Source organism: Pseudopodoces humilis, chromosome 29 (genome assembly GCF_049639895.1).
Source record: "Pseudopodoces humilis isolate 2021_Gansu_Grassland_sample_001 chromosome 29, ASM4963989v1, whole genome shotgun sequence".
Classification (NCBI taxonomy): domain Eukaryota; kingdom Metazoa; phylum Chordata; class Aves; order Passeriformes; family Paridae; genus Pseudopodoces; species Pseudopodoces humilis.
The window spans coordinates 3,094,158-3,112,590 of NC_142228.1; the positions used below are offsets into that span (position 1 = coordinate 3,094,158).

Sequence of the window (18,433 nt, forward strand, 5' to 3'; positions counted from 1 at the left end):
TATTCTGTTTCTCTGTGTATTACCAACATCTGGAATAAACCTGTCATTCCATTTCTAGCAAGGGGAAGGGTAAATTCTCAAATTACCTGGTGTGCCCCGTTGTGACTCCACATCCTCCAGAGGAAACTGCAGCAGCTCCAGGGCCTGCCTGGGCAGGAAAGGTGAGCTGAGGGAACACCAGGGACAGATCTGCCTGATCCCTAGGGAGTTTACAGTTTCATCAACCTGAGAAACTACTGATGGTCAAAAAATGACCAATAACAACTGCACCCCATCAGGGGAAAGCAGTTGGTACATGGTGGGGAATGATCTCCTGCCTGTGGGGCACCTGCTCTCCTCTCCAGCTATTCCCTGCCCTTGCCCAGCCCAAGGTGTCTGGGAGGACCAGCTGCCTCTTGCTTGAGCCTTCATGCCAAGCAACTCCTCCTCAGCAACTGGCACAAAGCCAAATGCCCCAAAGTACTGCCAGCAAGAGGCCCTTTCTGGATTTAGGAACCCTACAAAGTGGTTAACTAAGGGCTACCTTAATCCCTGTACCATTTGTCTTGAGTAATGAGCCCTTGCAGCAAAGCATTGATGGCAGATCCCCTCCCCATTTCCGTGAGCACCAAACCAGCCCACGCAGAGCATTTGCACACCAGCTGTTGGGTTCAGGTCTTTATTCTCTGGTAGAGAAGCTCACAGGGGCCTATGCAAACAAAGGGAAGACAAACCTACTTTGAGAATTGTTTCTTATGCTCCAGGGTTCTGATGGTTAATGAATTCCTGGAGCAGAGCTTGCACTTCTCCTCGACGGCTCATCTTGGCTGCCTTGCCCTGGAAGCGGCCACGCTTCCCAGCTCCTTTCCCACCCAGCAGTTCTGCCACCCTGCAGCAACAACACCACAGGCTGGAGCCCAACCTGCTCCAGACAGCACACACAGATCTGTGCCTGGCTGCTCAGTCTGCAACATCAGAATTCTAACTCAAGTTAAATCACAAAACATGTTACCTGGGACCTAAATTTTCAACTGCTTCAACAGGTCCAGCTAGAAGGAAGAGTCCTGCTTCTTTTTCATCTCCCACAGTCAGGAATAGCAGGGTTTCCTGTGGACAGAGATGGGCCTTGTTCCAGATAAATCAGTGCCATCCTCATCCAAGAAGAGGACAGACATTGGCCACAGGACACAAACAGCAAACCAACAAATTGGAAGTCTATGTGCACTACTGAGACTGCTTGAGAAAAGTAAACGGGAAGGGCATCTGAACTTTTTGTGCTCAGTCATGTGCTGTTGGGACAGAACAATACTGGAGTATCCCAAGTTAAGAGGATACAGTTGGCAGTTGAATTAGGTGATTGTAACTGAAACCTTCTGTTCTTTCTATTCTACTCCTGCCTAATCCTATCCTAACCTGTTTCTACTCTGTACAACTCTTGGGGGGCTAAGGCTCTTCTTCAGTGCTCTGAATTCTCACTGTTGGGGACTGCCCTACAGACTGCAGCTGCTGGGGACAGGACACCTCAGGTACCTGTCAAAGGAACCAGAGCTCCAGATCATGACTGTGTGAGGAACAGCAGACTGGCAAGTCCCTGTCTGTGTATAATGGGTGAAAAACCAGTGGTGTCAGTTTAGTCTTCATCAGTGACTCACCTCTGTCCCAATCTCATTAGCAATGATGTTCATAAATTCAGAATCACCCTCTTTCCTGTATGGATGGATAAAAAACACTTCAGAAAGAAGCAAAACCCCCCCTCCAGAGTACAAAATCTCAATCAGAAACCAAGTGCCTGAGCAGGGATTTTGGCCTCTTGCTCTTATTTGTCTACCTATGTAAATTCTCACTGGACACTCCCGTGGACATGTTAAGAATTATGTAAGTGTTGTCTTTAAGAACCAGAGCTCCCTGGTTTTATTTGAAAATACCAAGTGCAGAGGGAATTAGATGGACACATTAGATGGATTAATTTCTCAGCTACAAAACCAGAAGAATTGAGTGACTGAATTATGAACAAATTCCTTTAATTACACAACTTTGCAGTAGGCCAAGGCAGTTTAATATTCTATTTATTTGTTTACATTCTTCCTTGAGAAAACAAACTGCACAGATGTGAGAGATCCAACTGTCACAAAATGTGTGGGATACTGTTGCCCCCTCCTCCCTGAGCTCCCCCATACCTGTGCAATACAAACAGCTGCTTTGGAGCAGGTTTGCTCTTGAAGTCCCGGGCTATCAAAACAGCAATGTCTCTAAGCAGGTTCAGGTTATTCTGAAAGAAAAACAACTGAACTGTACTGCAGCTGCAGCAGTCAGTGTGAACACAGCTGTGTTCCCAGAGGTTTGAGCACTTTCCATAATATCCACAAAAACGGAAGCCAATGATTTGACTCTCAGTTACCACAGCTAAAGGTCTACAGGAAATAGTGACAACCCACTTTTCCCAGCCATTCTTGTACCTTCTGGAGCAGTTTCACAGAGCTTTGCAGTCTCTTCACAGCCTCTACGTGCTCACCTGGCCCATTTCTGAAAGAAATGGGAAATTTTGGATCACTGTTCTGAAGGACAAAGGAAGGATTTCCTGAAGGAGCAAAACAGGCAACATCATACACAGCCCCACAACATGTACCCTGAGGCTTATGTGGTATCTCTCAGGAGGAAAAGTGAAGATTAACAGAAGTGGAAAGGGTATTACTTGAGCAGGGAGGTTAGAGCCTTCTCAGTACTGTGGCTTTGTTCGATTGACTTCAGCACTCTGTTTCCCGCCAAGAAAACCAAGTTGGTTTTGTTCTTTTTCCCTTTTTCCACGCCAAGGAGTTTAATAACCTTAAAAAGAAAATCAACCTGGTCACAACAGCATTTTGGTAATTCACACAGGTGATCAGTTCCCACCAGATTATGCCTTGTGGTGAATTTTGACTATCTGCTAGTGAAAATAAATTGATTAAAATCAGCCATAAGGTCAACATACAAAAAAAAAAGGATAGTGGTACAGTGGAATTTATGCAATTTTCTAGCAATGAGATGCACTCTGCATAGGGCATCTGGATGTCTCTGCTGACCAATGACTGAGAAAGTACAAATACTTAAAGGCAGGTCTAGGATTCTATCACCATTTTCCTGCACAGGAAATTTCTCATCCACAATGAACACTCAAAAATATCAGAGCTTTAAGCAGAGGGAACAAGGCCAACACCCCTGGCAGTGCAAAAATGTCACTGCTGCACACAGGGCTGAGTTCTACAGCAAGGAAACAAAACCACCTGAGGTGCCCAGCCTGTGTGTGACCCTCCCTCAGCCTGAGGCTGCTGCCACCCCCTTCCTCATCAGCACAGTCTCGAGCAGCCTGTGGATCCCACAGACTCTGGCTGTACTCCATGTGGAGTGTGGCTCCCAGAGGCAGCCCAGCTGCAGCCACCCACCTGGAGGTCACTCAGGTTGCTGACATGAGTCCCACAGCACAGGTTGGAGTCGATGCCTTTGATGTCCACCACACGCACTGGCCCTACGTGGTCATCAGGCAGCCCCCGGCTCCTCACCTGGCAGAGAAGAGTGACAAAGAAGGTGACATCTGTGCTCAGTTATTCCGGTCCCACAAATCCCATCAGTTCTCTCCCACCACTCACTGTTTCAATTTCAGGGTCATCTGCAGCCAGTTCCCTCACTGTTACAGGAACCCTGTCCCGGATTTTCTCGTTCAGGCTCCTCTCCAGGGCCTCGACCTGCTCAGCTGTCACTGAGGGGGTGTCCAGCTCAATGACACTTCGCTGACGGCCCAGCTCCCTGCACCAAGAAAGAACATCAGCTGCTGTAGCTGAGACCAGCTGGGAGGTCCCTTGGTGCAGAACCAGAATTCCACTGCTGGGAATGTGGTGACTGAAACAAAACAGACTTCCCTCCTCTCACTGTTGTGTTCAGAGCACCAGATGGAAGCCAAACACTTAAAGAGGACAAGACAGAGCCAACACTTTGTACAGGTTCTCTCCAGGTTAGTCAGCTCTCCCACAACATCTGAGCTCAAGTGAAATGTCCAAATTGCTTTTGGCATTTCAGTGTTCAGGCTCTGTTGGGGCAGCATGGTGGCATGTGCCAAACAAGAGAACACTGGGGTCAAAAGGAACCTTTATCCTGCTCACCATGAAGTTGTCTTGAATCCAAACATCTGTTCTGCAATGGCACTGATGAGATGCTGTCCTGGAAGAGATGTGCAAGCACTAGCTCTGAGTGCCACCGGTATTTTCAGTCAGGCTGTGTCATTCCTGTTGACATTCTCCAGGACAGGTGAGTGCTGGGTGCTGAGGGGCTCCTGCCAGTGCTCAGCAGCAGCAAGGACACAGCTCTGGCCTCGTGAGCCTCGGCTCCCGGCAGCACTGCAGCACTCGCTGGGGGCTGTAAAGCAGGTTCAATTTCCCTTCCAAACCTGTTTTCGTTGCGTTTGTTTCCACGCCAAGAGAGGTCGCAGAGGGGCACCTGCTGCCCTCAGTACTCCCGGGAACAGACTGTGCACACAGAGCTGTCGGGTTTCTCCCTACCCTGACCAGGGAGGGGACGGGCCGGGCGCTGACCGCCCCCCGCCCCATCGGCACCCCCCGCTACCGGCACGGACCTGAATGCTGCTGCATGTGGTCGAAGCGGCGCTCCCAGTCCAGCGACAGCAGCACTTCAGCGCCCGGTTCCAGCGCGGCCGGCACGAAATGCACGGCCTCGGGGCCCCGCCGGGTCACGCGGAGCACCGGCACGTCCCCGATGAGGCCGCGGTCATCCGGCTGCGGACACGGGACATCAGCGCCACCGGCCCCGGCCCGGCCCCCGCCCGGTCCAGCCCGGCCCGTACCTGCCCGCCGCCCTCGGGGAAGAGGATGGTGTCCTCCAGCACCACCTGGAACCCGCGCACCGGCTCCCCGCCGCCCTCGGGCCGCAGCTCCGCCGCCCGGCACGACACCACCCTGGTGGTGAACTGAGACAGAGACCGTGAGGGCCCGCCCGGGCCTGCCCCGCGCCCCGGCCCCGGCCCGACGCTACCTGCCGGGCCCAGCTGTCCCGCTGGCACCGGAACACCATCACGACCGTTCGGCACAAGCGAGGCGGGCCTGGCGGCGAGGGCGGCCCCGAAGGGACAGGGACCGGCGGTGGCGGCCGCCGTGCCGCGAGGGGGCGGGGCCTGCACGGTGAGGCGCGGGCGCGGTCCCGCCGGCGCCGCGCGCTCCCGCGGCCGGGGGCGCTGAGCGGCTCCCGGTGCCCGGTGCGGCGGCGGCCCGAGCGCACGGCACACGGCTGCGGCAGTTCACGTTTATTGCCCCGTGCCCCGCCAGGGTAACCGGCTACGGGAGACCGGACCGCGCCCGCCGCGCAGGGTCGGCAGCGCTGCCCGCGGCGACGCACGAGCTGAGGCGGCCCCGCTCCCTCGGCGGATCCTGCCCGCGCTGCTCCTCCGTGCCCGCCGCCCGTGCACCGGCTGCCTGGGCGTCAGTCATCCTGCGGGAGGGAGGAGCGAGGTGCCAGGGACTGGGCCGAGACCGGGCCAGCCCCGCTTGCAGCGGGTGGAACCAGCCAGTTGCCCCGGGGAGCGTTTCCACGCCGGCTCCAGGACAGGCTGCCCGAGGGGTGCAGCAGGAGGTGCTGCCGGTGCTCCGGAGGCGGCGGAAGGCTGAGGCTGGGTTGTGCTCGGCAGGGCATCAGGAAACAGCTGGCCGGTGGTACTTACATCCAGGTCATCCATGGCTGGCGGGGGGCCTTTTTCTGTCACCTTCTCCAGCATCTGGGTGAGAAACAAAAGGCTGGATTCCCAAATGTGTGGCATCCTCCCATCCCACACACCCATACGATGTGCCCCAGGATCCTGAGGCCGGTGGCCCAGCTCACCTCTGCGTACTGTTCCACCATGGCCCTCTCCACCTCCTCGTCCCCTTCCCAGTCTCGCCAGTTGTCGAAGTCAACAGAGAGCCAGGCTGGCTGTGGGCACAAAGAGCATCCCCTGAGAGCGGGCAGCAGCACCCCAGGGACCTGCAGCCCAGAGGCAGCTCCTGTGCAGGTGAGGGGCCTGCTCAGACTGGAGAGGGGCAGGAAGCAGGAGTCCCTGGTCACTGGTCCTGATCCTTAGTGTGTCAAGGAAAAGGTTTGCCACATCCTTCCTGGAGGGCAGAAGTCTGTGAACTAGTGGTGATTATCAGGATGGGCTTTTTGGGAGCTCTTGTCTTGGGGTCCCGTGTGTGTGTTCTGGGGGCAGGTTGGTTCCCAGGAGCCACGAGATGCTGAGTGGGGATAGCACACACACTGAGGCACCAGGCACCACACACACTTTGATGTTCTCCTTGGTGATACGCGGCCAGGCCACTTTCTCCTTCCACTTCCTCATAAAGCAGGTGATGGAGCGGTCAGAGCGCTTCTCCCGTGAGTCCTGCCAAGAGATCAGGGGTGCCTCAGTGTCTGCCGGGCTCCCCTCTGCACAGGGTTAAAGCTCAGCCCTGCGCAGCCTGTGGGGTCACAGAACCAGACAGGTTGTTTCTGGCTCAAGGCAGCACTGTGAGTATCAGCCCCAGGGCTGGGGCTCTCAGGCTCAGCCCACTGAAGCCCTCAGGATGGGCAGGTTCCATGTTAAGTAGTGCTGCTCAAGACTACACAGATCACCTCTGACTCTGAGCCTGACAGAAGCTGTCCGAGAACAGTTTGTTGGCGGAAAACCTCACCTTGGAGTTGACCCTGGCGTACAGATTGATCTCATTGTAGAACTCCACACCGTCTGCGTTTTTGCAACTGCCAAAACATTTTAACAACCAGGCTTAGGAGTGAGCCGAGGCCACGCGTGCTGTCCTCCCAGAGTCCTCCCGGTCCTCTGGCGCACCCCCGGAGCAGGGCCATGTCGGTCGGCAGGGCAGCGGCAGCTCACCTGAACACCAGCCGGTGATCCTCGATGTCAACCTTCACGTCCGTGCTGTCCTCGACACAGAACTCCAGGTACACGTACCGCGGCCGGTCGTACCACAGTGTCTTCGCAGGCTGCCTTGGGGAGGAGCAGAGCAGCGGGTGTCACCAGCGGGCATTTCCCGTTGCCCAGCAGCGCTCAGCAGGGCCGGCACGGGGGCGAGGCACGGGCACGTGTTGCCCGTTCGGACACGGGGCGGGCAGTGGGAGACGGGCGGGTGCCGACCGGGCGGTGGAGGTGGACACCGGCTCCGTGGCGCTCCCCTCTCCCGCCCCACACGCCCCCGGCCGGGCAGTCGGCGGGGCCCGGCCGGCCCGTGTCCGCTCCCCTCTGCCTGGCCCGGCGTCGCTCCCCGCTGCTCCATGTCCGAGGGTCCTGTCGGGTGGTGCCTCGGCCGGGCACCGGGCGCCGTGCATGGGTTACGGGCGCTGCCTGTCCCGTCCGGTCGTGCTCACCTCGCCATGGCGGTGCCGACCCCGCCCCAAGCTATTTCGGGCCGGGGGCGCGGCTGCTGAGTACGGGACCGGGCCCGGGACAGCAACCCCGGACAGCCAATCCCGGGACAGCCAATCCCGGGACAGCCAATCCCGGGACAGCCAATCCCGGGACAGCCAATCCCGGACAGCCAATCCCGGGACAGCCAATCCCGGGACAGCCAACCCCGGGACAGCCAACCCCGGGACAGCCAATCCCGGGACAGCCAATCCCGGACAGCCAACCCCGGGACAGCCAACCCCGGGACAGCCAATCCCGGGACAGCCAACCCCGGGACAGCCAACCCCGGACAGCCAATCCCGGGACAGCCAATCCCGGGACTGCCAACCCCGGGACAGCCAACCCCGGACAGCCAATCCCGGGACAGCCAATCCCGGGACTGCCAATCCCGGGACAGCCAATCCCGGGACAGCCAACCCCGGGACAGCCAATCCCGGGACAGCCAACCCCGGACAGCCAATCCCGGGACAGCCAGTCCCGGGACAGCCAACCCCGGGACAGCCAACCCCGGGACAGCCAACCCCGGGACAGCCAATCCCGGGACAGCCAATCCTGGGACTGCCAACCCCCGGCCCCGGCCCCGCCCCCGGGGCCGCCGTCGCGCCGCGAGGGGGCGCGCTGGCCCCGCCCATGGCCCCGCCCGCTCCCGCCCCGCGGCGCCAAGATGGCGGCGGCGGCGCGGCCGCGGTAGCGGTGGCTATGGAGGGAGAGGGCGGCTCGCTGGGCCCCGGCGAGCGCTGGGCGCCGGTGGGCGCCGTGTCGGCGGAGGAGGATGAGGAAGAGGAAGACGAAGAGACGGCCGCTGGGGGAGAGTCGCCGGAGTCGGTGCCGCGGCTGCGGGCCGAGCGGCGCCGGCTGCACGGGGCGCTGCTGGCGCTCGCCTCACACTTCGCTCAGGTGCAGTTCCGGCTGCGGCAGGTGGCCCGGGCCGGCCCGGCCGAGCAGCAGCGCCTGCTCCGCGACCTCGAGGACTTCGCCTTCCGCGGCTGCCCCGCTCCGCTTCCCCACGGTCTCGGCGGCGCTCCGGTGAGTGCCCGCGGCGGGGCTGAGCGTAGAGAGCACCGGGTACCGGCGTCCTGTGGCTCCCCGGCCCGCGCCGCCTGCCCCGGGGTCGGTAAATGGGCCTGACCCCGTTGAAGCCCATCGGCAGCTCAGCGATCCCGCTGCCGGGAGGGGCTCGGCGGCTGCGGTGCCCGCGGTGCTCGGGTCTGCACGGAGCTCAGCACCAGCCGTGCACCGGCCCCTGGTGACTCGGAGCCAGCTCGCAGGGATGTGCTCTACAGCCCTGAGTGGTGTGTCACCGCTCCACGCCCTGGCACAGCACAGGTGACTCAGAGGATCTGTGATATGTACATGTTATTTTGGCCACTTTCTTCCTGGATCCTGGTCTTGTGGGATGGGATGAGGGTTCTTCTCACCAAGCGGTCTGGAGAGGTGGTTCCCATCCCTTATCAGATGAGGTGATGTAGTTGGTACCTGTGCTTGGTGCTCAGACACATTTCTCTCTCAGGCTGGTTTGCAGTGCTCACTAGTGATGTACATGATCTGCAGGAGATACTCCTCATGTCATAATCCTGTTCTCTGTGCCTTGGGTATGACAAAAAGTCTTCAATTTTATTTACTGATAACTTTTTTTCAGGGTGAGCAAGAGAAGCAGGAGCAAATTGAGGTCCAGAAGGAGAAGCACAGAGAGCTGATCCTGCAGCTCAAGACACAGCTGGATGACCTAGAGACCTTTGCTTACCAAGAGGGCAGCTATGATTCTCTACCACAGTCTGTGGTTATGGAAAGACAACGGGTAAGGCACAGAAATCCTCCTGCTGTATTTCCTAGCCCTTGTGAGTGTCTTGCAGACTGTAGGCACTTGTCAGCCTGTATTTCTCACCAGCAGCTATAATGGAGTATCAGGAGTTTGTCTACATGTGTGAACCTCTTCTGTGTCTTGCAATTATTTCTGTGCAGCACAGGTATCCTGTTTCTGAGGGAACCTCTGGGAAAGGAGTCCTTGAAGCTCCTGGGCAGCAGTGCCACATGGTGAAATCTCACTGCTCACTTGTGTTTTGCAGATGATTATAAATGAGTTGATAAAGAAGCTGGACATGGACTTGAGTGAAGATTTTGCAACGCTCACTCCAGAGGAACTGCGGCAGAGAGTGGATGCTGCCATAGCACAGATTGTGAATCCAGCCAGGGTGAAGGAGCAGCTGGTGGAGCAACTGAAGACCCAGATAAGGGACCTTGAAATGTTCATCAACTTCATTCAGGGTCAGTGATGAGTTTTTGAACGAGCAGACTGAATTGCTTTGTAATTCCCTGACATAGTCAGGAAGGTCACAGATGTTGGGAGATGCAGCAACAGCTGCTGGGTCACAAGAAAGTGCAAATCTCTCTAAATTGATGGCGAGGAAAAGTATTGATAAGGAGTCTAGAGGGGTCTGAGGAATGTTTACCTTAATACTTGGGATATGTAGCTGAAATTCACAAATGTGAAATAATGATATGAAATCCTTTTTGTAGATGAAGTTGGAAGCTCTGGCAAGGCAGAAGATGGCCACTGTGACTGTGGAGGCTCCTACAAACCCAGCACCCGGCCTTCTGGGAACAGAGGTGGGCACTGCTGGGCTCAGCACTCAGCAAAGCTCCAGCTTCTCCCCAGATTCATTGTCTGCTTTTCCCTGGCAGCTGGTTTCTCTGTTTCTGCACTTGCTCTCCTGCAGGCCTGTGTCCTTTCCTTTTACCCTTTCCTTTACTCTGTGTCCATGGGATCATCAGAGTAGTCACAGGCATGTGCATGTGGCAGGGAGGGTGGGCTCAGTCCTCAGTGGAGGTCAGGAAGAGACTGCTGATACTTGGTGCAAAACACACTGTAATTTGTACTCTTCAAGCTCTGAGCTCTGTGAGCAGGTACAATGAGCTGGGGGGATCCAGTGTTCTTTAGATTTTGAAACCTTCCTACTTATCCTTTGAACCTGCTGGAAATACAGTAATGTGGCATGAGGCATCTGCTGCTACTCAGAATGCTAGCCTGAAGGGATTTTCAGATATTTGCACTCCCTTTGTGTGTATGAACAAGAAGAGTTGTTGACTTCCTAATGAGAGTGTGTTTTTCTCTTTTCTCACCTGGTCAGTGAACCCAGAAGATGCCAGAAGGATGCAAGAAACGGGCCTGCAGCTCATGCGCCGCGTGCTGGCCGTGCTGCAGATCTTTGCTGTCAGCCAGTTTGGCTGTGCCACGGGTCAGATCCCTCGCACCCTCTGGCAGAAGGACCGAGACAACCAGGACTTCTCCCCCTTAATTGAGAAACTGGAGCTGTCGGTGGAGCGGGTGAGGCAGCTTGCCCTGAAACACCAGCAGACAGAGCATGTTATCTGCTCCTCTGAGCTGCAGGACGTTCCCCTGGGAGGCAGAGACGAGCTGACTCTGGCTGTGCGCAGGGAGCTGACGGTCGCTCTGCGGGACCTGATGGCTCACGGGCTCTACGCCTCTTCCCCAGGCATGAGCCTGGTGTTGGCCCCCATCGCATGCTTGATTCCCGCGTTCACGCCCTCGCCGCGGACCATGCACCCCTGGGAACTCTTTGTCAAGTATTACAACGCTAAGAACGGACAAGCCTTTGTGGAATCCCCAGCTCGAAAGCTCTCCCAGTCCTTTGCCTTGCCTGTGACAGGAGCAGTGGTGGCTACCCCCAAGCAGAGCCTGCTGGCAGCCATCCACACGGTGCTCACCGAGCACGGCCCCTTCAAGCGCAGCGCGGACTCGGAGCTGAAGGCGCTGGTGTGCATGGCACTGAACGAGCAGCGCCTGGTCTCGTGGCTCAACCTCATCTGCAAGTCTGGAGCTTTGGTTCAGTCTCACTACCAGCCCTGGAGCTACATGGCCAACACCGGCTTCGAGAGCGCACTCACCCTCCTCAGCCGCCTGAGCAGCTTGAAGTTCAACCTCCCGGTTGACTTGGCTGTTCGGCAGCTGAAAAACATCAAAGATGCTTTTTGATGTGTTTTTATTGTAGATCATTCGTTTTCCATTAGTAGGCAGCTGTTGGGCTCAAGAAGCCTGGCTTTTGTAAGACCAAGTTTGTCTCTTTGGTACCTGCTTTTAGGGAAATCTTAGGGTGTCATGCTGGCAGTGTGTTGTCCGATGCTGCCCCTGCACAGCAGCTGGAGGCTGAAGGTTGGGCAGCACCTCACCCTGCCCACTCCCTGCTGCTCTCTGGCCAAACTGCCCTGCCCAGTGGCCAATGACTGTTCGGGGGGGCAGAGGCCTGGCTGGTGGGGGAACGCCCGTGGGACGTGCAGCTGAGCTCCTTTGTGGTTGTTCCTCACAGTCTCTGCTCTACCGTGTGCACACACGATCCCTCATGGAGGAGAGAGCTGGCAGGTGTGGAGGCACCTTGGGGGCTGCCTGGTCACACGGGACTTGACCTCCCCCGGGTGGATTAGGAGATGATGGGGGCCGATCCAGAGGTGCCCGGGGTCTCCCCCAGCAGCTCCGCAGTCTGTGTCCCTTGGGCTGCCGGGGCGTTTTGTCCAACGGATCCAGCTCCTTGTTCAGGCTTTTGTGTTGGGGTCAGCGCAGCGCGGTGTCCCGCGGGGTATATTAAATACCGCTGTTGTACCTGTGGGCTGAGCCTGCCGCCATCCCGTCTGCTCTGTCCGTTACCGGGGCTGTGACGCGCCGCCCGCCGTGCCCGGGGAGGGGACGGCTGGGGCGGACACCCGGCACGGCCGTGCCCGGGGAGGGGGGAAGGAGGGAAGCGGACACTCGGTACGGCCGTGCCCGGGGAGGGGGGAAGGAGGGAAGCGGACACCCGGATCGGCCGTGCCCGGGGAGGGGGGAAGGAGGGAAGCGGACACCCGGTACGGCCGTGCCCGGGGAGGGGGGCGGACACCCGGTACGGCCGGACGGCAGCGGCTGCCGGTGTCGCGGCGGAAGTGACGTATTTCGCTGAGGGACAGGCGGGGCCGTCGCGTTCCATTTCTCTTCCGGCCTGGGCGCCATCGCAGCGGAGCCTCGGTGAGTGCGGGCGGGCGCGGGATCCGCCGCCATCCGCGGCGGCGGCGGCTGGGGCGGGGATGGCGGGCGCGGTCTGACTGCCGGCTGCTGCCTCCGCAGAGATGGGGAAGTTCATGAAGCCGGGGAAGGTGGTGCTGGTGCTGGCCGGCCGCTACTCGGGGCGCAAGGCCGTCATCGTGAAGGTGAGCGTGGGGCTGAGCCGGCGGCTCCGCGCCGTCCTGCGGGGGCGAGGCGGAGCCCGAGGGGCGGCACGGGCGCGGGTCCTGCGGGGCTGGCGCGGCCGCGGCTCCTCGGTGCTACCGTCGCGGCCCGTTGGTTTCAGAACATCGACGATGGCACCTCGGACCGGCCGTACAGCCACGCCTTGGTGGCCGGCATCGACCGCTACCCGCGTAAGGTGACGGCTGCCATGGGCAAGAAAAAGATCGCTAAAAGGTCCAAGATCAAGTCCTTCGTGAAGGTTTACAACTACAACCACCTGATGCCCACCCGGTGAGTGCGGCCCCGGGAGTGCTGCTGCAGGCACGGCCGGAGGAGTCTTGGCTGCTTTCGTGGTTCTTGTGTTCTCTACTGAACACCGGGAGTTACCAAGGCTGTTAATGATGTGGCTGAGTGAATGTGAGGCTCAGGCTCTGCAAAAACAGGGAGTTGGGGGTCTGGGGCTGAGTGGAAATACCAATGGACTTTTGGAATAGGGTAGCTGATCTTCCCTTTGCTCAGGGGGTGTCAGCAGCTGAGCAGTTTGAGACAGCTGTGGAGGTCTGGAACTGGCAGAACCATTTCTTACTGTGCCTCAGAGCTCCCAGAGCAGCTCCCAGGCGCCAGAGAGCTGGTGGGGGAAACAGCTCGAACACAGCTGCATGTCCCTCAGAAAAAGTGTGGCTGTTCCCTGTATAGGCTGAACTGAGACTGCTTTAATGGTTTGGTGATTCCTGAACTGAGGAGACTTGAGGAGCTGTAACTCTACTGGACACTAGGATGAGTGTTTGACCGATCCTGGCTTGGTTTTCAGCGCTGTGCCAGGTACCATGCCCCTTTTGAACCATTCTGCCCTCTCCCAGGTATTCTGTGGATATTCCCCTGGACAAAACTGTGGTCAATAAGGATGTGTTCAGGGATCCTGCTCTGAAACGCAAAGCAAGACGTGAAGCCAAGGTGAAATTTGAGGAAAGGTGAGTTGGGAGTTTGTCTCTTCAGTGGTGGTGGTGCTCATCCCCAGGGTGAGGACTTGGTGTGGCTGTGCTGCAGCCTGTGAGTCTCCAAGTTGGCACTTGTGCCCCAGCTTCTTTGCATGCATGTTTGTTGAGCGTGTTCTTTCCACCTGTGTGTGTTGAGTGTGTTCTTTCCACCTGCCAGCACGTGCAGGGCCTTCAGGAGCCAGGGATGATCTGAGAACATGCTGCCATCCTCTCTTATCACTGGGCTGGGTGGGCCAGGGCAGTGCTGACACTTTGCGTGGGAGTGCTTGGGTTGCTGATATTTCTTTACAGTTTTCTGTTCAGAAGCTCCTTCAGAGGAAGGAGCTGTGTGACCTCAGTGGGATACACAGTGTCTCAGGCAGCCCCTGGGCTGTTCTCCACGGGCATCTCCCCCTGCCACACAAGGTGTCCAGCAGGATGGCCGTGTCTTGTTTGTGCCTGTTGGGGTGGAAACTAGCACAGTTCAGGTGTCCTTCATGAGAAAGCTGGGACCTGGCACTTGCTTCCCTTGGAATTTCAATATTTAAAGTGGGTTTAGTTGTAGCCCAGGCCAAAGACATGAGGTGAATTGCCTCTGGGTGAGCTGAGTGCTGCATTCTGTCTGTCTGGGACAGCTCAGGTGTGGGTTTGGTGCTGTTGGCTGCTAGTATACATCCTTCTCTAACCTGTGTGTTCTCTTTCAGGTACAAAACCGGCAAGAATAAGTGGTTCTTCCAGAAGCTGCGATTCTAAAGGTGTAACAGGGTTGCATCAATAAATGTTTATTAAAAACTATGAATTTTTTGTTACTTAACAAAGAAGCAGTGGCCTTTGTGGTGTGGTCGTGCTTCCTCTGTGTGTCTAAGAGCCAGGAAAGCCATTGCAGTCCAGATGAGCATCAGTGCATTTGTGGAGCCTTGTGCAGCCCGAGCCGTGGGTGCAGGTGTCACCTCTGGACTGCTCCAGGTGTGGCCACGTCGCACTGTACTAGAAATGGGATGGTGACAACACAGACTCTCAAGTTTAGTTGCAAAGAGAGCTTGTTTTAGTCTTCCAGATCCTCTTTTATAGACAGTTCCAAAAAAGTCTGAAAAAGTAAAACTTTTGTTGGTCATCAAGCTGACATCACCATCATTGGACAGTTAGGAACAACACCTCTCCACTGTTTCTTACAAGTAAACAACAAGGAGACAAACACCACCTGCAAAGGTTGTTTTCCTTCTCCAAGGACTGTTTTGAGTTCCTCCTTACAATTTCCCAGGCCAGTGTGAGAAGGTTATGTGACTTAGTTTCACACAGACACTGCTACCTGCCTGATCTCACATTCAGCATCCACATGGCCAGGCCTGCACTTCCCTTCTGCAGCTGCAGGGTGCTTGATATTCCTGCCACAGGGCAAGTCTCTTACTCCCAAAACTGGGTTGATCCTTGTGAGAGAGGGAAGGCAAACAGATGGTTCTGGGTGTCGGCTAAGTGCACGGTGATTTATGTGGTGACTGACCTGTGGCTGTTGGATTTTAGCTTCCCCAACGGGGCAGCCGGGGAGCAAGGGCTGGCTCGGGTTGTAAAGGCGCAGGAAGAGTTTTATTTCTGTGTTAGCTGTTCTGTTCCTGGCAGGGCAGATGCTCAGGGAAGGCGAGTTAAGTGGGCCGGGGATGGGGGGAGATGGAGGTGGTGAGGAATCGGGCGGGGCTGGACGGGCCCGGCCTTCCACCGCCCCCGGGCCGCGCTCGGAGGGGCCGGGGCGGAGCGAGGCCAAGAAAACGAAAGCGAAAGGCGAGAGCGGGGTCCCGGTAGCGCCGGGCGAGCAGAGAGCGGTCCCGGCGGGCGGGCAGGGCAGGGCAGGGCTCGGCTCACCGGGGCTCCGCTCCGAGCGGGGATGGATTCGGAGGAGGTGAGGAAGAGCTGAGCCACGGGAGTTGCGGGCGGGGGGCGGCGCAGCGCGGCTGAGACCTCTCCTGTCTTTAGGAATCTTTCATCCGGCTGTTCCCCCCGGAGGGGCCGCAGGACGAGGGCTCGGAGAGCCCCGAGCAGCTCCGGAGGGAGGTCGAGCGGCTCAAGGTGGGTTCGGCTGTGCCGAGAGAGGGATTGGGCGGCCGGATCCCAACTGTCCGGGCTCCGCCCGGCCGGCCTGGCCAGGAGGGAGCTCCAGTCTTTCTGGGACTACGAGTCAGAGGCGGCAGAGAGGAGTAAATCCCATGTAGAGGAGAGGCTGTTCTAGGGTCCAGGCTCACTCCCAAAGGCACAGCCGGGGCTGGATGGCTGGTGGGGGTGACACAATGTCGTCAGGGTCTTGCTGTTTGATGGTGCTTCTCACAGGAGTTTTACAGTGCTCTGGAGCAAGACCATGCAAAGCTACAAATAGCAAAAAAAACTGCAGAGCAAAGGACACAAGAGCTGAAAAAAGAAGAACTTAATAAAATTTTTGAGCAACAGCTGTCTTTAAATGGAGATGAAGAAAGAGCCCACCAGGTCAGTGTTCAGTGGATGTGTCTTAGGCTTGGAAGGGTGGCAGGTCACTGCCCTGAGGTCACTTGTTTGGGATCCAGCGGAGGTTTCATGGGAAACATAAGGCCTGTGCTGAGAAGTGCAGTGCAGCAGCAAGGGGAGGGCTGTCCTCAAAGAGAGGACAGGGCAGAGCTGCAGACAGTCAAGAGCAGGAGAATGGGGTGGAGCTGTGTGCCCAAAGCAGTGCTGTGCTCAGAACAGAAGTGTACTGCAGCCTGGTCCTGGTGTGAAACTACTGTGTCCTGGTGTTCCCTAATTCCCACTCTCCTTCCTTCCTTCCAGATTTTTGCAATAAAGGAGGAGAACAACAGATTGAGGCAGGAGAAGCAGGTTCTGAAAAATAAACTGGAAGAATTGAGGGTCCTCTGGAACGATCCTGTGAGGGTAACAGAGTGTGTGTGGGCACTTGGGTCTGCTGGCAAGGGCACAAGCCTGGCTAGAGAAGCTGCAGCTGAATGCAGCTGGGCACTTTGTGATGACGGGAAGAGCTCCTGCTAGCAGGCGGCTCCTCTGCCAGGGCCAGGAGCTCTGGTCATGGCTTTGGGATTCCAGACACAGCCAGAGACTAGGAGAGACTCTGCTGAGGTTCTCCAGCTGTTCATTTGAGCCATGAGTTTATTTCTAGTCTGTGGATTGGCAGGGATATGCCCTGTGCAGGGTCCAGTCTCCTCCAGGTGCTGTCTGTACTTGAACCTAGATGCTATCTGCCTTGCCTGAAAAGAAAATGGTCTTTAAGGGACTCACAGTAAACAAGGACGACATGAACAAGCTGATGCTCACCCCGCTGATCCGCTACCCTCTGCCGGGGGGCTCAGCTCTCATCACCTTTGAGGAGGCAAAGGGTAAGTGTGAGAAGAGCACTGCTCTGGCCAGGTGCTCGATCATTTTGGGGCCTGCCCTGTGTCCCCTCCCTGTGCCAGAGTTTTGTGCTGCCCCTCTCCCTGCTTTGTGTGGGGCTGTGCCCCCTCTCTGACACCTTTGCTGTGCCGTGTCCTGTCCTGGAAAGTGCTGGGAGTGGGCAGTCACTCCCCTGTGTTGGGGGCTCTCCCTGCCCGCAGTGGCCCAGAGGATCATCGAGCTGAGGGAGCACACGGTGGAGCTGAGCTGTGGGGAGCTGGAGGAGCTCGACCAGTGCAGAATGCAAGTGAAGGCAGTGCCAGTGGAGCTCCTGCTGCCATCTGCCCTGGAGGTAGGGCCTGTGGGTCCCCAGCTCCTCGTGCCAAGGAGCTGCCCTGGCCACGCTGCTTCCCCCGTCTGAGCCTGCCTCGACCAGGGCACAGCTACCAGCCACAGCCAGCGCTGCTCTCCTGAGCTCTGGGGCCAGTCCTGCCCTGGCACTGACTGGCCACTGCCACCCACAGATCAGGCTGACTCAGAGCAGCAGGAGCATCCTTGTGTCTAACTTGCCCAGCCTGGACATCTCCAAGGATGGACTGCTGGACAAGCTGGAGCTCTTCTTCAGCAAGAAAAAGAATGGGGGCAGCGAGGTGGAGAGCAGGGAGTTTCTGGAGGACTCTGACCAGGTGGTGCTGACCTTTACACAGGATGGAGGTGCGTGGGGTGTGCTGAGCTTGGGTGGCTGGCAAGGGTGGAATAGCCCAGTCTTCTCAGGCAGGAAATCTGAGAGCAGATGAAGCTGTGTTTGGGGAACAGGGAAGATAGAGTGAGCCCCAGGCTATCCCGCCTCCCCCAAAACTGTGCTGGGTACTGTCAGCCTTGGTGCCTATGCCAGGAACAGAACCCTGGAGCTTACCTGGGATCTGGGCAGCTCAGGACTTTCCTCTCCATATGCAGTGGCAGAGCAGCTGATTGAAAAAGGATTTACCCAGGTGCCCATTGGGAAAGGGACACACAAAGTCAAAATATCACCATGCATGAGTGGACACATCTCTAACATGCAGGTAAGGGCGTGAACCCTGTGCAAGCAGCATCCACCAGCCCGGGCTGAGGCAGCACAGGCCGGGGGGCTCCTGAAGCCCCTCTCCCTGCACTGCTCTGCAGCTCATCCCCTGCTCTGTCCAGCTCCAGCCCTCCCGCTGCCCCAGGACTGTCCTGCTCTTGGGCATCCCCGACGTGCTGAGTGTGGAGTCCATGAGGGACGCCCTGGAGATCCACTTCCAGAAGGCCAGCCGCGGCGGCGGGGAGGTGGATGCCCTCGCCTACGTCCCGGCGGGGCGGACAGGGATGGCCGTGTTCGTGGAGGACACGGGCTAGTCCTGGCCAGCCCGGTCAGCCCGAGCCTCAGGAGCTCCGTGCGTCCGTTGGCCGGCGGGCACGGGGGAGATTAAAGCGTCTGTTGAGGGCACCCACCGTGTCTGTTGTGTTGGGGCCGGGCCGGGC

General features: G+C 57.6%; 5 protein-coding genes across 8 annotated transcripts; 3 read left to right on the forward strand and 2 right to left on the reverse strand.

Annotated features, from left to right (window-relative positions):
* Positions 1–59: 59 nt before the first annotated feature.
* Positions 60–5,119, reverse strand: AARSD1 (alanyl-tRNA synthetase domain containing 1). 2 transcript variants are annotated; one of them, XM_088067994.1, is made up of 13 exons: positions 4,999–5,119; positions 4,811–4,933; positions 4,583–4,742; positions 4,113–4,170; positions 3,603–3,759; positions 3,399–3,515; positions 2,672–2,802; positions 2,436–2,502; positions 2,157–2,248; positions 1,632–1,686; positions 992–1,086; positions 718–868; positions 60–148 (listed from the first exon to the last, which is right to left on the reverse strand). In XM_088067994.1, exons 1-12 carry the CDS (start codon positions 5,035–5,037, stop codon positions 733–735), a joined length of 1,230 nt encoding a protein of 409 aa, XP_087924120.1. In that variant the 5' UTR covers positions 5,038–5,119; the 3' UTR covers positions 60–148; positions 718–732. The 2 variants fall into 2 exon arrangements, with proteins under 2 accessions (XP_087924120.1, XP_005531543.2); XM_005531486.3 differs by lacking the exon at positions 60–148 and having other exon boundaries at positions 645–868.
* Positions 5,120–5,251: 132 nt separating this feature from the next.
* PTGES3L (prostaglandin E synthase 3 like) lies at positions 5,252–7,453 on the reverse strand. Its single transcript, XM_005531485.2, is given in 8 exon segments — positions 5,252–5,451; positions 5,681–5,734; positions 5,839–5,871; positions 5,874–5,928; positions 6,275–6,373; positions 6,663–6,729; positions 6,863–6,976; positions 7,354–7,453. Coding segments are annotated over 7 exon segments (423 nt in total). The 5' UTR covers positions 7,362–7,453; the 3' UTR covers positions 5,252–5,451; positions 5,681–5,687.
* Positions 7,454–8,057: 604 nt separating this feature from the next.
* Positions 8,058–12,020, forward strand: RUNDC1 (RUN domain containing 1). The gene is made up of 5 exons (XM_014260162.2): positions 8,058–8,419; positions 9,033–9,191; positions 9,460–9,658; positions 9,911–10,000; positions 10,522–12,020. The coding sequence occupies exons 1-5, from the start codon at positions 8,093–8,095 to the stop codon at positions 11,385–11,387; spliced, it is 1,641 nt and encodes a 546-aa protein (XP_014115637.1). The 5' UTR covers positions 8,058–8,092; the 3' UTR covers positions 11,388–12,020.
* A 252-nt stretch (positions 12,021–12,272) lies between these two features.
* On the forward strand, positions 12,273–14,380 carry RPL27 (ribosomal protein L27). The gene is made up of 5 exons (XM_005531487.3): positions 12,273–12,407; positions 12,507–12,589; positions 12,730–12,899; positions 13,469–13,579; positions 14,290–14,380. Exons 2-5 carry the CDS (start codon positions 12,509–12,511, stop codon positions 14,336–14,338), a joined length of 411 nt encoding a protein of 136 aa, XP_005531544.1. The 5' UTR covers positions 12,273–12,407; positions 12,507–12,508; the 3' UTR covers positions 14,339–14,380.
* Positions 14,381–15,325: 945 nt separating this feature from the next.
* IFI35 (interferon induced protein 35) lies at positions 15,326–18,398 on the forward strand. Of its 3 annotated transcripts, none has more exons than XM_014260166.2 (9): positions 15,326–15,479; positions 15,554–15,646; positions 15,905–16,057; positions 16,376–16,477; positions 16,791–16,935; positions 17,152–17,282; positions 17,455–17,644; positions 17,888–17,994; positions 18,116–18,398. In XM_014260166.2, the coding sequence occupies exons 1-9, from the start codon at positions 15,465–15,467 to the stop codon at positions 18,305–18,307; spliced, it is 1,128 nt and encodes a 375-aa protein (XP_014115641.2). In that variant the 5' UTR covers positions 15,326–15,464; the 3' UTR covers positions 18,308–18,398. The 3 variants fall into 3 exon arrangements, with proteins under 3 accessions (XP_014115641.2, XP_087924231.1, XP_014115642.2); XM_088068105.1 differs by having other exon boundaries at positions 15,341–15,479; positions 16,830–16,935; XM_014260167.2 differs by having other exon boundaries at positions 15,341–15,479; positions 16,376–16,471; positions 16,830–16,935.
* Positions 18,399–18,433: the final 35 nt, after the last annotated feature.

Coding starts and splice junctions, on each gene's coding strand:
- AARSD1 (XM_088067994.1), bottom strand. CDS start 5,037: ATGGTGTTCCGGTGCCAGCGGGACAGCTGGGCCCGGCAG. Junction 4,743..4,810: donor TCCCCGAGGGCGGCGGGCAG/GTACGGGCCGGG, acceptor CCGTGTCCGCAG/CCGGATGACCGCGGCCTCAT. Junction 1,087..1,631: donor CTAATGAGATTGGGACAGAG/GTGAGTCACTGA, acceptor CTCTGTCCACAG/GAAACCCTGCTATTCCTGAC.
- RUNDC1 (XM_014260162.2), top strand. CDS start 8,093: ATGGAGGGAGAGGGCGGCTCGCTGGGCCCCGGCGAGCGCTGGGCGCCG. Junction 9,192..9,459: donor TGGTTATGGAAAGACAACGG/GTAAGGCACAGA, acceptor TGTGTTTTGCAG/ATGATTATAAATGAGTTGAT. Junction 9,659..9,910: donor GTTCATCAACTTCATTCAGG/GTCAGTGATGAG, acceptor TCCTTTTTGTAG/ATGAAGTTGGAAGCTCTGGC.
- IFI35 (XM_014260166.2), top strand. Junction 16,478..16,790: donor TCTGGAACGATCCTGTGAGG/GTAACAGAGTGT, acceptor ACTTGAACCTAG/ATGCTATCTGCCTTGCCTGA. Junction 17,283..17,454: donor TGCTGCCATCTGCCCTGGAG/GTAGGGCCTGTG, acceptor TGCCACCCACAG/ATCAGGCTGACTCAGAGCAG.
- RPL27 (XM_005531487.3), top strand. CDS start 12,509: ATGGGGAAGTTCATGAAGCCGGGGAAGGTGGTGCTGGTGCTGGCCGGC. Junction 12,590..12,729: donor GCAAGGCCGTCATCGTGAAG/GTGAGCGTGGGG, acceptor CGTTGGTTTCAG/AACATCGACGATGGCACCTC. Junction 12,900..13,468: donor AACCACCTGATGCCCACCCG/GTGAGTGCGGCC, acceptor GCCCTCTCCCAG/GTATTCTGTGGATATTCCCC.